General features: G+C 37.4%; 1 protein-coding gene across 15 annotated transcripts in view; it reads right to left on the reverse strand.

Annotated features, from left to right (window-relative positions):
• Positions 1 to 16,771, reverse strand: part of BPTF (bromodomain PHD finger transcription factor) — a 175,804-nt gene that overhangs the window by 34,491 nt on the left and 124,542 nt on the right. For 10 of the 15 annotated variants that reach the window (XM_058284554.2, XM_058284557.2, XM_058284553.2 and 7 more), the window contains 8 exons: positions 16,281 to 16,405; positions 15,096 to 15,224; positions 10,902 to 11,052; positions 10,512 to 10,554; positions 5,757 to 6,003; positions 5,241 to 5,402; positions 4,872 to 5,023; positions 3,850 to 3,958 (listed from right to left, as the gene is read on the reverse strand). In XM_058284554.2, coding sequence (XP_058140537.1) covers positions 3,850 to 3,958; positions 4,872 to 5,023; positions 5,241 to 5,402; positions 5,757 to 6,003; positions 10,512 to 10,554; positions 10,902 to 11,052; positions 15,096 to 15,224; positions 16,281 to 16,405 — 1,118 coding nt within the window. The remainder of the gene's footprint in view (positions 1 to 3,849; positions 3,959 to 4,871; positions 5,024 to 5,240; positions 5,403 to 5,756; positions 6,004 to 10,511; positions 10,555 to 10,901; positions 11,053 to 15,095; positions 15,225 to 16,280; positions 16,406 to 16,771) is intronic. The other 5 variants (XM_058284561.2, XM_058284556.2, XM_058284568.2 and 2 more) reach the window with 1 other exon arrangement.

Genomic DNA, 16,771 nt, shown 5'->3' on the forward strand with positions numbered 1-16,771 from the left:
ATCTTGTTGTATCAGCTCTCCGTGTGTGTGGCGCCACTCTTGGGCAGGCTGCACTTTTCTTTTGTGCTGGGTGGCTCTCCTTACAGGGCGCACTCCTTGCACGTGGGGCTCACCTACACAGGGGACATTCCTGCGTGGCAGGGCACTCCTTATGCACATCAGCACTGCGCATGGGCCAGCTCCACACAGGTCATGGAGGCCTGGGGTTTGAACCACAGACCTCCCATGTCGTAGGCGGATGCCCTATCCATTGGGCCAAGTCCGCTTCCCTAATTCCCCAATTGTCTAGTTTTCCTTGGTATCATGCTCCTAATTCTGGTGGCTTTATAAGATTTTATAACAACTTATATCTTCAAATCTTCCATTCTATTTTCTTCTAAAATGTTTTTGTTTATTCCATCCATTTGTTCTTCAAGATGAATCAAAAGGTAGTACAGCATAGTACGGTCAAGTCCTCTAACTTGAAGACTTCTGGACCCCAACACTATGTCCTTGCACTGCATTTCGAGAAACAATATATGAAAAGTTATCACTTTAGATGATCATCTGGTATTGATACAGCACCATCACAGGACTGGTAACGACTGATAATCATTCAGATGATACTCAATATGTACATGTTAATTTATTTTTAGGTTATCATCAAAACGCAAACTCAAAAATTTTTTTCATTTTCTTTTGTATCCTGGGAGTCAGAGAATTCCATATTGAGAAAGGCTTATTATGGTGGTAAGAACAAGATCATGTTAAGCTCAGTGTGATCTGTATGCACACTTGCAGACACACATCACACACGCCCACTCACCCTATGCCTCTCTGACTACAACTCTCACTACTCTGCTCCTCCTCCTCCCTTAGCACACTAGCTCCACAGGCAGCTTTACTTTTCATTCAACACCTGAGGAAAACTCCCACTTCAGCGCCTTTGATTTGAAGTTCCTTCCTCATGAAAAACTCTTTAGCCAGATACCTGCATAACTTTCTCATTTTCTTCAGGTCTTTATTCAAATTTCACCTTCTCAATGAGTCCTTCTTTGGCCATCCTTTCTAAGATATCAATCCTCCCTGCACATCACTCTCAAACCTCAACTCTTTAATATTCCTATCCCCCTCCTTTTTCTCTAACAACTTATTGCTATTTAGTATGCTATGTATATAACTTATTTATGGGTTATTGTCTGTATTTCCCATTAGACCATAAGCTTCATGAGGGCAGGTATTTTGTCTGTTTTGTTCAAAACTGTGGTCCCCTGGGTCTAGGACAGTGTCTGGCACATAGGAGGTATTGAGTATTTGCTGAATGAGTAAGAATATCTAGACTTTAAAATCAGACAACTCTGGCTTGAATCCCAGCTCTGCAACTTAATAGAGAAGTTACTCAACATTCTGAGCCTTGATTTCTTCATCTGTAAAATGCAGATAATGACAGTAGTTACTTTATATGATGATTAAATGAAATATTAAGTATGAAGCACTGACACTCTTGCACAGAGTAAATGCTCAATATATGACACTGGCTATTATTATTACTAAGCATCAATTATGTAAAGGCAGATTTTGGCTAAAGAAACGGTACACATTCAGTGGGAGTACATTTGGGGACTTCCTCATACAAACCACAGGGCATTCAAAATTTCAAAGAAGAAAAGTGGCAGAATCTAAGGGAATATGGAAGATGCAGATGCACATATGTGCCAGGCAAATGCATAACTGTACCAACATAATGCATTAAGGAACAAAGGCTTTATGTATCGAGAATACTACCAGCATTTATATTTTATCTGACCATTTACTTTATTAGTTCCAAGTTTCTTCAGTTTTCTAGGTATATTACCATTTATCACCTATAAATTTTATTTTCCCTTTTAAAATAGTTACAGCTTTCCTTTCAGTAATCTGCCTTATAACTTTTAAACAGGAAAAGATATTGAATTTTACCAATGGTGTTTTTGGCATTAACTAAAATAATGAATAATCCTTTCTTTTCTGGAATAAATCCAGCTTAGGTACAGAAGATTCCTTTAAAAAAAAAAAAACAAAACAAAACCAAAAGCTATGCTATGTTCAGTAACAGAATTGTGCTATTTGTAAAATGAATGTGAAAGATTTTATCTTTTCTTTTCCCAATGCCTAGAACTATTTTTTATAATGATATTGCTTTTCTCCCCTGATAATTTCAAAGAATTTTACCCAAAAAACCAGGACATCTGGAATTCTTTTTTGTAGGTAGTACTATGCCAACTTTTCTAATTTCCTTCCTTGATATGAGCTAACACTTTCAATGCACAAGCATAGTCTATAATTATGCCCCACTATTCAAATCAATTCAGTTCATGAATTTGAATAGTGAAAATTCTGAAAGTCACACCACAAAGACAGCTGCTGTACACAATTCCCTTTTGCCTTAAAAATCCTGTGAGCTAGTGTTCTGCTCCCTTAAGATTTAGACTTGGTTTAATTTTATCAACTCACTCCTTTTTATCCCCTACTATTTCCTTTTAGTGTTTGTTTTATATATTTTTCTAATATTTCATTAAGATTTACGAATATGGATTCTTTGTTTTGTGATTTATCTAAATGAACCTGGGACCTCATACATGCAAAGCAGGCACTCAACCACTGAGCTATACCCACTCCCTGGTGATGCACCTAAATGGTTTAAGAGTAGGTGCTTAAATATTTGAATGAATGAAAGTGATTTATCTCTGAGTTCAGCTTTGGGAGCATGACTTACAGCTGCTATTATACTTGAGCTTAGCCAAAAGGTCAAGAAGTGATTACAGCTGCTAGTAGATAATTTGTAATTACCCATTTGATGTTTCTTTAACCTAAAAATTATTTGAGAAAACTTTTTAAAGTTTCCAAGTAAATAAAGGGTATTAGTATAATAATACCAATGTTAATTTCTAGCTTTTACAGTATATAGTCAAAGAATGTGAACTAAACACATGGCACATGTGGGAATTGATCAAGGTTTTATCTATGGATCACCATTTTTATCACAAAATAGTCCACAAATATTTTAAAAGAATGTCTTCCCAGAAGTAAAAAACTTGATATAGAATCTATTTCTGCCTACTTTGCTTCTGTTGATTTCAAACAGTTTTTGCTTTATATACTCCAATGCTACCTTATTTCATAAAGATTCAAGATTGTATTTCATTGCAAACCTTAAGTCAATGTAAAAGAACCCTCTTTGCCCTAATTAATGTTTTTCATTTATTGGACAATGAATTCTACTCTGTCCAACATTAGTAGGGCTATTCTTCCATTTCTTCTTTTTTGCTTTTATTTTATGAGTCTTTGTCCATCTTTTTATTTTTTCACCTTTTGTGGAAGGTTGATTTTAAACGTATTTCTTCAAAATGTAGAGCTGAATTTTTTTTTACTCAATATTCAGTCTCCAACTTTTACTATAAGACTTTTAACCTATTCACATTAATTGTGACAAATGACAGGTATGACACTGCCTTTGTAATCTTGTTATATGCTTTGTTATTTATGTGCTTCTGAGCTATTTTCTTGATTTTTCCCCCATCTTTTGTCATTTAGACTGTTTTCTTCGTTCATTCTTATTACTCTAACAATTTGAACTGTACACGTTCCATTTATTAGAGGTTTCTTTTTGTGTTTTTAATAAGCATACTTGAACCTATTTTTCTGATTGGCAATGCCAAGAATGAAATAATATTTATGGATGCATCCCACAATAGTGTAAAAAATTTGTACACTGTGAAGTACTAATTCAAATTGATATTTTCTGGTATGTAGAGTGCCAATTACAGAGTATCATAGATATCCTAGACTGGTTGTTTAGATGTAAAATGGTAATACTGGATGGATGAATACCTGGCTGTACCATCACAGGTGTTCGAATAATTGCCTTTCCTAGTGTTGACTGTTGGAGTGGTGTTCTAATCACCGTCATACCAGGGCGGATCTGAGGCCCTGTGATTACCTATAAATGACACAAAGGACAATGAATTAAAATGTTTTTAAAAGACTAAACCATGTTGGACTTAGAATACAAGATCTTTAAGCATTCTATATTGGAAAAAATGTTTACAGCTAAGACAGGTTCTTGGATATTAAATTTACATTAAGCATCAGAATAAAGATGGGATTTTGAGGAGAGAAAATTTAATTCAAATGAGATCTTATGAAATTCTTTGTCACTGACAGCAAGAACAGTCTACAGACTAAAAGGAAGGAACAAGATTCAATGAAGCTCTGCTCTATAACTACTAAAGCTACTCACAAGAAAAGCTGAGTGCTATTTTTGTTAAGGTCCAATCTGTAGCCCATTGACCATAAGAGTAAATCAGAAACCAAATATTCTTGCACAGTTTTAAAGGAGAAACCACAGAGCACGTTATTTTCAGTATTTTATAGTTGTGGTCTGAAAGTATTCACGACTTCAAAACTTTAAACCTCTATTCATAATAATGGTGCCAAAGAAATGATGTATCTAATACGTGCACAAAACTAATTCATAAATTATTTATATTGATGTAGACTGAATTTTTCTATTTCTTAACTGGACTACATGGCACATTTTTTCCTTATAAAAACAGGGCTATCCACTATTTTATATAAGGAATTTTCTTTATAAACACCTACCAAGCAATTCTTATTATTCAAAAAGGATACTCGCATGCTATTAACTAAGCATTAGTTTTAGTTCATTTATCATTTCTACTTATCAGAAACATAACAAATGGATTTTTTTCTGAATAAAAACACTGTCACAGAAAAAGTAAAAGGCAAAGGAAAATCAGAAGCTGGTTTAACACTGGAAGAATTCATTCTAAAAACTTTGACTTGATATGCTCAGTACTTCAAAATAAAACAAGCCTATGAAGACTTCTTACTTGTGATGTGCTTGTGGATCCTCCTGAACCTGAGGTATTGGGCCTAATTGTTACTGCTGCTGTCCTGGGCTGGAATGAAGTAAAGGTCTGCTGGCTTGTACCTGTACTTGATGGAATTATACCCAGGACTTTCTGCTGTACTTGAACAACACCTGAAAAAAAAAATGAAGAAATAATTAACACCTGCCCCTTTATTTAAAAGCAAGTATTACTCGGTTTCTGAGGAAAAAAACTATGTGTGGCAGGGTTTTATAGTGGGCTACAGAGAATGTGAGATCCAAGGACTGAAATAAGTGAAAAGGAAATGAAAAATAATGGCAACAGTATGATCTGGCAAATGTGAATTAAAACTCTTCACATTTCCCTTACCTCCTTGTGTTGCTGGCACATTTACAGCGACAATCTTGCTGTTTGCAGGAAGTGGCAGTTTGGTAATTACTTTTCCTGCCATAGTGACTGGATTGCCTGTAATTTGGAACGTCTGACCTGTGCTGGCAATGGTTGTAGCAGATGTGGCAGCTGTGCTGGTTGCTAATGGGGTATAAGACATTTAATAAACTTTAGATTTAAAATAACCAGCAACGTAGTTGACGTCTAGGAAGGGCACCAATGCATGAAAGGTGGCTCATTTGTATTTTTAAGCAAAACATTCCTCTCTACTCAAAGTACGTGAAATATGTAAATGTTGAAAGTGAAATAATGTAAGAGAGGAGTTTCACTAATGTAATATTATGAATATTACATATAACAAACTGTTACAGTTTGCTTAATCAGTTGAAGAAGAAAACCAATTTTCTAAAGAGATGTTTTATTTCAGTAGGTAAAGGGTTGAAATTTCTTTTTCCTGAATGAAAAACAATCTCCTTTTTAATCATAGTTGTGTACCTGAATTTGACTGGCCTTGCTTAACCCATGTAGCGAAGGTTTGATGGAAGTTCTTGTTCTGCTGGAATGTTACTGTAGCTGGAGATCCAACTTTAGTAGTTAGTACCATTTTAGCACCAGTTGTAACTGAGCCACTTATGGGGGCCACCATAACTTTCTGTGCAGAAGAGATTGTACTTGTTGTACTGTTCGTTGGGGAAGTAGTGGAAGCTGCAATTACTGTAGGTTTCTGCTGTTCCAAGCGTTTCTAGAAAGGTCAGGGAAAGAGAAAACATGAACCACAATAGCTGCATATAAAAACAAGACCATTCTGCAAGAAGTCCAACTACCATGCCCTATGTCTCTCAATCAAAGACACTGCACTAAATTTCTAAAATACTTTACTTCTGCAAATAGACCCATAAAAATTTACCACTGAATTTAATTTTCTTATGAAAGCACTATATTCATGGCTCATTACCACATAACGTTTATTAAAGATACTAAATTGTTCATAACATTAAAAATTTTAAACATCAAATTTTTTTCAGCCTATACAAATATCCAAGTGTTTAGACTGAAAATAAAGACATGGGTCATCTTACTGGAGACAACACCTTGTTACTCAGCGATGGGATTAATAGTATATATCATTTAAGAGGAACTGTGAAATGTTTTCATTTTATTGCAATGTTAATAATTTATGCAATCATAAAGATGCCAATATTATATTGCAATCTAAGTTGGCAGACCTGCAATAAAGCAAGTTGAAAATTATAGGACAATTTTCCTAGATACTTATTCAAACATCTTCACAGAAAAATACTTTACACTATTTTATGGTGGTACAATCTTATCTTTCAGACTACTGGGTTATTAAAGATCATTTGTATAGCTTTTTATTATAGACTAATGTCATTTCCAATTTTCGAACAGTTTATCAATCATGGTCTGAGGAGTAACAACATAAATTTACAGGTCTAAAAAAAATAGGTGGGACTTACTGCAAACATAGTGGCACCTTCTTTATCTTATTTAATGCTCAAACCAAACCAATGAAGTTGCTGGCATTATTGCCACTCTAAAAAATGAGGAAACAGGTTGAAAAAAATTGTATAACTTCCTAAGGCCACGGAGCTAGTTAGTGGTGGGGGTGGGACGAGTACTAAGATCAAATTCTAATGCTCAACTATCTCCTGCCATTGCAAGTTGCCCACCAATGCCTTCACACCCCAATATTTAGGATTACTTTTGTACACACATTTTGTATCTAAATACATTGTGATATATTCCATACACTCCTTTCTCAAGACTAAGGGAACTTATTATTTTTTTAAAGATTTATTTATTTACACGCTCTACCCCCCCCCCCCCCATTATTTGCACTGGCTGTGTGCTGCATCTGCTCGTCTTCTTTTTTAGGAGACACATGGTAACCAAACCCAGGACCTCCCATGTGGTAGGTGGGCTCCCAACTACTTGAGCCACATCCACTCCCCAGGAATTCAACTGTAGATACTTGGAGATATTACCTCATTGAATCAGTGAAAAAAAGAGGCAAAGAAACTGAACTTTAGATGTGACTTCAAACTTGGAAGTGTTAGTTATCTTTGTAAATTATCCTTTTAAAAAAGGAATTTAAAAAGGCAATACATTGGTGGAAGCATCCCAAGTGCTCATCAATATATGAACAGATAAGCAAAATGTGGCACATACATACAACGAAATATTATTCAGCCATAAAAAGGAATTGAGTTCTGATACATGCTATAACATGGATGAACTTTGAAGACATCATGTTGAGTGAAGTAAACCAGAAACGAAAGGACAAATATTGCATAATTTCACTTATATGAAATATCTAGAGTAACAAATACAAGGAGAAAGAGTGGATTACAGTTATCCATTCCACATCGTGCTTGTGAGGGGCTTGGTGTCCCCGCCATCTGGAAAAGCCACATAAAAATTTTGGCCCTCCCTTTAAACCAGAGAAAAAGTACGCATTTTTCCTTCTCTTATGGGGCCTTTGCAGTACCTTATTGTAAAATTTGGGTTAAGATTTATATAATACTATACATGTATTTTACCTAATTCTGAGTTTCTATTCTTTACCTATGACATATGTTGGCCTTTGTATGTCGTCTGCAGTTTCTGCAAAACTCCCCCCAAATTCCTATTTAATTTCATATGCCGACTCTTTTTTTTGTTTTTTAAAGATTTATTTTATTTATTTATTTAATCCCCCCGCCTTTCCCTGGTTGTCTGTTCTCTGTGTCTATTTGCTGCATCTTGTCTCTCTGTCTACTTTTGTTGTCGTCAGCGGCATGGGAAGTGTGGGCGGTGCCATTCCTGGGCAGGCTGCACTTTCTTTCGCGCTGGGCGGCTCTCCTTACGGGTGCACTCCTTGCGAGTGGGGCTCCCCTACGCAGGGGACACCCCTGCGTGGCATGGCACTCCTTGCACGCATCAGCACTGCGTCATATGCTGACTCTTGATGTATTAAAACCTGATAGGGGGAAGCGGACCTGGCCCATTGGACAGGGCATCCGTCTACCACATGGGAGGTCCACAGTTCAAAGCCCGGGCCTCCCTGACCCGTGTGGAGCTGGCCCATGCACAGTGAGGATGCGCGCAAGGAGTGCCCGGCCACACAGGGCTGTCCCACCCATAGGGGAGCCCCACACGCAAGGAGTGTGCCCCGTAAGGAGAACCGCCCAGTGTCAAAGTGCAGCCTGCCCAGGAATGGCGCCGCACACACATGGAGAGCTGACACAAGATGACACAGCAAAAGGAGACACAGATTCCTGTGCTGCTGATAACAACAGAAGCAGACAAAAAGAACACGCAGCAAATAGACACAGAGAACAGACAACTGGGCGGGGGTCGAAGGGGAGAGAAATAAATAAATAAATCTTAAAAAAAAAACCTGATAGGGAAAAAGCTGCAATGTGGAAGGCGTATACGTGGAGGAGGAGCTAAAGGTGGATAGGAATGTAAAGTTATTGTATAATGGAGTCAGAGTGTCCGTTTGGAGTTATGAAAAAGTTTTGGTAACAGATGGTAGTGTTGGTAGCACAATGTTGTGAATATAACTGATAACAAAGAATCATACATGTTTGATAGTGTTTAAAATAGGAAATTTTGTGTTGTATATGTTACCACACGCTCACACACAAAGCAATGCATTAAGTGGTTATACTGTAAAGATGATAAAATACATCCATAGAGAAAAACAAAATAAATAGCCTATTGTTACATCAATGGATTTTTGCGTGTGTGGGGTTTTGTTTATTTCTGAGGTACTGTATCCAGGGATTGAACACAGGACCTTGTATGTGGGAAGCCAGTGCTCAACCACTGAGCTACACCCAAGCGCCCTTGAGTTGGTTATTTCCTTTATTTGTTTCTTTGTTTTGTTTCCAGGAGATACAAGGGATAGAACCTGGGACCTCATACATGGGAAGAAGGTGATTAATCATTTGAGCGACATATACTCATATACTAGTTTTGAGATAAATTTCCAGTGAGAGAGGGCACCAAACACAGAATCAAAAAGTGCTGTTAACTCAAACAACTTTGATGAAGTAATGATACTGACATACAGTAAACCAATGTCAAAGATACAGAAGAATTTGAAGGAAAAACAAAAAAATTTATAAAACATGAGAGAAAACTTGTTTCATATGAATACTTTATATATGATTTCTAAAGAGTTGCGTGTCATTAAGTTAGTAACATTATAAACAGATATATATACATTTCATCTATATCCTCAAAGAGTATATATATTCCAGTTGGCTAAAAATTTTTGTAGTATCTTCGCAATGGAAAAATGGGGTATTAATCTTTTATCTGGGTCTCTAGTATTCAGGCAGATATGGTTCATCATTTACATTATAAAAACAATACTTTTAACAAGATGTTAAATGTACGAAAAAAATACAATGAAAAAGCAAGCCAAACAGCTTGGAAATTTTATTACATTAATAAACATATCTTTTCTTTTTTTTAGGAGGCACTGACGATTGAACCCAGGACCTTGTACACGGGAAACTGGCACTCAAACCATTGGGCTACACCCACTTCCAATAAACGTATCTTATTAGGATCTCTTCTAATAACTAGAATTTGGAAATGGTTAAGAAACCATCAGTAGCATTATAATCATCAATGATAAACTTTTTCATAGACTACAGAGATTTCCCAGTTTGAAATTTTGCAGGAAAAAAATATTTTTAGCAACTACTTACTAAATTATAAAGATAATAAAATAAATCTTACTTAAACCATGTTCTACAAATATGTAAACTTTTTGCAAAAACAGAGCTTCCTGTATCCAGAGAGTAATTAAAAAAAAAAAAAGATATCAGGCCAGGGCGTGAGCCTGGGACCTCATATGTGGGAAACTGGCAGTCAACCACTGAGCCACACCAGTGGCTTTTTGTTTGTTTGTTTATTTGTTTTTAGGAGGCACCAGGGACCCAATCCAGGACCTCCCATGTAAAAAGCTGGTGCTCAACTGCTTGAGCCACATCTGCTACCAAGAGTTATTTTTAAGAAATAAAACTAAGATATATATGAAATACAATAAAAAAAAAACCCACATGATTATATAATTACTGTGCTTTTGGTGTGCATGAATTTGACTAAAAACTTAGATGTGTTGCCAGGTGGGACTAATATCAACTCCCCCAGCTGCTGGGCAGCCAATCTCTGCTGTTTTACGAGAGCCTCCATTTGGGCCATGAAGTCCTCTGCTGCCTTCTGTTCACTAACCTTAGCCTGTTGCTCAACTGCTAGTGCCTTTTCTTTCTCCACTCTGCAGGAAGAAAAAGAGGAATTTATCAGACACTACTCTATGAGGTACCAGGCATCCAACTAATTCAAGTAGAATCTGGTCAAATTTCATATCATGCAAAGGTATAAAATTATTTCAATTTAAGAAATAAAAAGTTAAATTAAAGACAATTAGAAATGGATAAGTAGATAAAAACATATTAAAAATTAAAAATAGGGTCCAAATAAACTATATACAGCTACTGCTTAAAATCAAAAGGTAAAGTAAAATTAACTAGGACATACAGAATAACTATTAAAGTGGTAATTCTTTAATTCTGAAGTGATAAAATCTTCAAATCCTTGATCCCATATTAACTATTTCCTTACCTCTCAGCAAATGCCCTGATCTCCCATAATTCCAACTCTTCTTCTGCTACCCAGGTTTCAATAATAACAGGGCCAGTTTGCTTGGGAGTTTCTGGTCTCTTTGGTCGCAAAGCACTTGATCGAAGGCCTTTCCTCTGTGGTGTAGGTGTTTCTTTGAGAAAGAAATCAAAGTACTTTAAGCAATATAGCTTCTAAAATTATATTACTTTTAGCATCTCCTCTCATATAAAGAAAAGCAGGGACTGGCAAACTTTTTCTTAAAGGGCCAGGTGGTAAATACTTTAGACTTTGTGGACCAGATGGTCTCTGCTACAACTATTCAACTCTGCTTTTTTATTGTGAAAGGAGTCAAAAATAATATGTAAATGAGTATATGTGGCTGTGTTCCAATCACACTTCATTTACAGAAGCAGGCAGCGGGGCCAATACACAAAGAGCTGTGGACCCCTGATATAAGACTTGAGCCTTTATAGACCCTGTTTGCTCTGCCTGGAACTCTATCCCTAAATACTCCTGTCTCCATTTGACTAATACTTATTCATCATTCAGAGCCCAACTTATATACGATTTCCTTTAAGAAGCCTAACATGTTCCTCCCACAGTTGGGTTGGGTGTACTTAACTGTGTACAACTATGGAAATACATGCTTCCCATGACAGCACTGGGCAGAGGGATTTGAGAGTTACTAATAAAAGGCGAGATCTTAAACTACTAAGAATAGATAAAATCTAATTTTAAGATTAAAAGAAACAGGCGGCAGACTTGGCCCAGTGGTTAGGGCATCTGTCTACCACATGGGAGGTCCACGGTTCAAACCCCGGCCTCCATGACCCGAGTGGAGCTGGCCCATGCGCAGCGCTGATGCGCGCAAGGAGTGCCCTGCCACACAGGGGTGTCCCCCATGTAGGGGAGCCCCACATGTAAGGAGAGCCGCCCAGTGCGAAAGAAAGTGCAGCCTGCCCAAGAATGGTGCTGCACACATGGAGAGCTGACACAGCAAGATGACGCAAGAAAAAGAGCCGCAGATTGCTGTGCCGCTGACAACAACAGAAGTGGACAAAGACGACGTAGAAAATAGACACAGAGAACAGACAAACGGGGCGGGGGAGGAGGGAAAGGGAAGAGAAATAAATAACTAAATCTTAAAAAAAAAAAGATTAAAAAAAAAAAAACGAAGAGTAGGTCTCCCTCTTTGTATTTCCCATATGCTGAGGGAATGGGGAAGGAGTAGGATCACAGAAGGAAACCAAAAGAGCATTAGAAATTGGGTTGTATTAAGTGATACAGTAAAAAAAAAATCCAAAAAACAAAACAACAGTGATTCAGGGAGACTGTAGTGGCCTGCATTGAAGGCTATGGGGTCATGGAGAGTGAAGACTCATCAGGAATGCTTTCTCCCCGCTGTCTCTATCAACTGAGCTGTCTATACAACCTTGTTTTAATTATGCTAATAATTCATATCTCCTAAGACAAGTACCACCTTATTTGTGTACTTTTTGAAAGAGGCTATTTTCAATCATTTATTTTCAAGATGACCTTACAAGTTGATGTAATCAAGTTCCAAGAATTAAATAAGGGTAGGGAAAATTAATTTCTAGAAAATCGTGTTTCTATCTAAAGACAGAATTTTTTAAAAAAGATTTATTTTGGGAAACGGACTTTGGCCCAGTGGTTAGGGCGTCCGTCTACCATATGGGAGGTCCGCGGTTCAAACCCCGGGCCTCCTTGACCCGTGTGGAACTGGCCATGTGCAGTGCTGATGCACGCAAGGAGTGCAGTGCCACGCAAGGGTGTCCCCCGCGTGGGGGAGCCCCACGCGCAAGGAGTGCGCCCGTGAGGAAAAGCCGCCCAGCGTGAAATGAAAGAGCAGCCTGCCGAGGAATGGCGCCGCCCACACTTCCGGTGCCGCTGACGACAACAGAAGCGGACAAAGAAACAAGACGCAGCAAATAGACACCAAGAACAGACAACCAGGGGAGGGGGGGAAATTAAATAAATAAATAAAACTTTAAAAAAAAAAAAAAAGATTTATTTATTTATTTATCCCCCCCCCCTCAGTTGTCTGCTTTCTGCATCCATTCGCTGTGTTCTTCTGTGACCGCTTCTATCCTTATCAGCAGCACTGGGAATCTGTGTTTCTTTTTGTTGTGTCATCTTGTTGTGCCAGCTCTCTATGTGTGCGGCGCCATTCTTGGGCAGGCTGCACTTTCTCTCGCGCTGGGTGGCTCTCCCTACGAGGTGCACTCCTTGTGCACATCGGCACTGCGCAGGGGCCAGCTCCACATGGGTCAAGGAGGCCTGGGGTTTCAACTGCAGACCTCCCATGTGGTAGGCAGACTCCTTATCCATTGGGCCAAGTCCGCTTCCTGACAGCATTTTCTTTTAACACATCTATTATATTTTTTCTAAAAAATTTTATTGCTCATATAAAAATAAAATTATTGACTTTAATATTTATATATTTTGAATTTGGACATCTTACTGAACTGTTTTTAGCATTAATAACTTTGATTCTTAAGAATTTTCTAGACAGACATTCATAATTAACTGCGAAATAGTGTTACCCTTGCTCCTTTTCCAATATTTACCATTTATCAGTCTTTTATATCTTATTGCAATTTAAATTGCTACTTAAATACAACCTTTGCTTCCTAGAAAACAGGGCTGGATCTCGTTCTACATGAAGGTGCTCCAGCAAGGTTTCCTGAGTAAGTCTTTATGCCTCTTAGATTATTTCTATTCTGAGCACTGAATTATTTCACACCAACTTTAACCCTTGAGTCAGCAAACCTTTACTGACCAATTCTGAGTCAGATTCTGTACAAGGTACAGACACAGTGGCTGCCCTCTTACTGCTGAAGGTCTGGTGTTAATCACTAACCCATATATTAATCACAAGAGGTATTACCACAGATTTTTGGACCCTTCCTGTGTTTGGCAAAACACCTGTGACCATCAGTGGCTTGACATTGTTCCTTCAATAGAATTTTTAAATATAGTAGTTTAGTGAAAAGTGCTTTTTAGTTTGTTCGTTTTTCATAAAAGTTGAATAAAGAGTTAAGGAGGGTAGCGGACTTGGCCTAGTGGTTAGGGCATCCGTCTACCACATGGGAGGTCCGCGGTTCAAACCCCGGGCCTCCCTGACCTGTGTGCAGCTGGCCTATGCACAGTGCTGATGTGCGCAAGGAGTGCCCTGCCACGCAGGGGTTTCCCCCTGCATAGGGGAGTCCCACATGCAAGGAGTGCGCCCGGTAAGGAAAGCCACCCAGTGCGAAAGAAAGTGCAGCCTGCCCAGGAATGGTGCTCACACACAGAGAGCTGACACAACAAGATGACACACAACAAGATCACGCAACAAAAAGAAACACAGATTCCCATTCTGCTGACAACAACAGAAGGAGACAAAGACGATGCAGCAAATAGACACAGAGAACAGATAACCGGGGTGGGGGCAGGGAAGGGGACAGAAATAAATAAATAAATAAATCTTGAAAGAAAAAAAAAGAGTTAAGGAAATATAAGGTAAGCAGAATGTTTAATTAGCTTGACTGTAAAATTGTGGAAATAGATATAGTTAATGGTAACACATTATTGCAACTATAACATGGCTGGTTTATAAATGGGATTATGAAAGGGGTAGTCTAGAAATGTAAATGTCAATTAAAAGAAAGCTAGAGAATAATCTAGGGACTAAATAACATAGTGAACCCAGAAGTGGATGAGGATTGTGGTTAACAGCGCAAATACAAGAATGTACTTCTATGAACTAGAACAACTACAAGGTAGTAAGAATATGGAGATTCATGGGAAAAATACAATTAATTTAATTATGGACTATAGTTAACAATATTGTAATATTTTTTGCATCAAGGTCAAAGAAGATACTGTGTTAATAATGGGGGTGGGGGTATGGAATATACCAAAAGTATGCTATAGACCACAGTTAATGCTAATAGTCTAATGATGTTCTCTCAAACATCTAACATGTAACACATGTTCTACAATGATTTAAGATGTTGGTGGAGGAGTGTTGATGGGAATTCTGCACATGATGAATGACTGTTTTGTAAATTCAAAACGTCTCAATTAAAATATATATATATAAAGAGTTAAGGAATTATAATCCAATTTCATCTCATAAAAGATATGACTAACAGGTTAATAATGAAAGAATACAATTTTTCTACTCCTTACCTTTTGGTGCTTCTGGTACTCCAATGGGACAAATGATTTTCCTGATACAATATTCAGACCGAATACCATAGGGACCAACATCTCGCCTCTTAATTATTTCTGTTGTTGTGATTTCAGTTTCAGATGTTTCTGTAGTGATTTAATTTACATAATATGAATAACCTAAAATATTCAAAGACTAAAAAAGTGCAACATCTGGAGTTTTAAAAAAAAGACACACACATGAATAAAATTTTGGAAACATTTAATCAATGACTACAATTTCCTTGCTGGATGGTAACAATACTTCTACTTCCCCAGGCATTTCTAAACTGAATGAAATGTTACTGAGGGCAGTTTACTCCCTAGTAGCAATATTCAGGTCAAAAAGCAAAAATTCTGAGAGAATATAGGGTTCCAGATGTCCCAGTTTAAATGATTTAGAATCTATGATAACATATCTTTCGAATATTCAGAATGCTTCACTCATTGGTGACTCAATTTAGAATTCAAACCTTCCCCTTACCACCCCAGGATTTGATGACATAGGATGCCAAATTCACCGCAGCAAAGCTGTCTTTTTAAAAAACAAACACAAACATTTTATGTTAATCGATAACAGATATGCTTAAAATTAAATCCAACAGTCAAGAAAGTTAATCTTTTTTTTTGGTAGTAAAAACGTTTAAAAATGTGAAAAAACTGAAAACAACCTTAGTGCTCAAAATAAGTCAGATCTTAAATAAACATATACATGTGATAGCCACTTAAAAATATGACATAGAAATATAAACAGGGAATTATGTTCAATATAGTTATTAAAACAATTAGATAATATATAGTAAAATTCAATTTTATAAATCCGCATATGTATAAATATGCATAGAAAAAACTGAACTACTGTAAAATGTGTCCCCCCCCCACTCTAATCCATATTTTATTCCTCCATTCTGTGGGCCCTGGGAAAGTGATGTCGACTCCACCTCTATATTGAGAGGGGGCTTAGCTTGCAGTTGTAGGCACTCTCAGTTCCCTGGTGTGGTGATTGACCATCTTCACCTTCCTGTTAGCTGACCTGCATAAGTCCAGTGAACCAGAGAGTAAGTGTTGCAACTCTGCTGAGGCTCAGGGCCCAGCTGGCACATGGACAGTCCAGAGGAAAGTTAATCTTTTAAACATAAATTAGAAAGTTAAAAAACACTTTACCTGTCCGTGAAGTCCCTCCTCCTGGAGGCGCTTTGGCTGCCATGTCATCCCATCTCAAACTTGCCCACAGTAACCGTAACATAAGGCTTACTCCGGCCAAGGACTTTACGGTCTGAAGTCTATATCTAAAAGAAAAATCCACAAAAAAAACATATATATTCATTCTAATAAACTGAAGGATTGTCAGATTCTTGTCAATTTGATTTCTGTATTTATAATACAGTTTTATAAACACATTAAGTATTGTATGTCCTTAACAGAAGAACTTTTTGTTCACAGATCTAACATGCACCTGACAACGCAAAAGGGTCTGTAATCACTTCAAATGACGTATAAATTTGTAAAATGAGTACATCTCATAAGAGTGACATGGCAACCATTTATGAAGACTTCAAAAATTTACCCTAATTCCAAAATATGTTAGCAAAATTACTAAGGAGAGTAAATACAGACAAACAGGTAATAGTGTTACTAAATGTTATAAAGGAGTG

The sequence above is a fragment of the Dasypus novemcinctus genome, chromosome 21 (assembly GCF_030445035.2).
Source record: "Dasypus novemcinctus isolate mDasNov1 chromosome 21, mDasNov1.1.hap2, whole genome shotgun sequence".
NCBI classification, from domain to species: domain Eukaryota; kingdom Metazoa; phylum Chordata; class Mammalia; order Cingulata; family Dasypodidae; genus Dasypus; species Dasypus novemcinctus.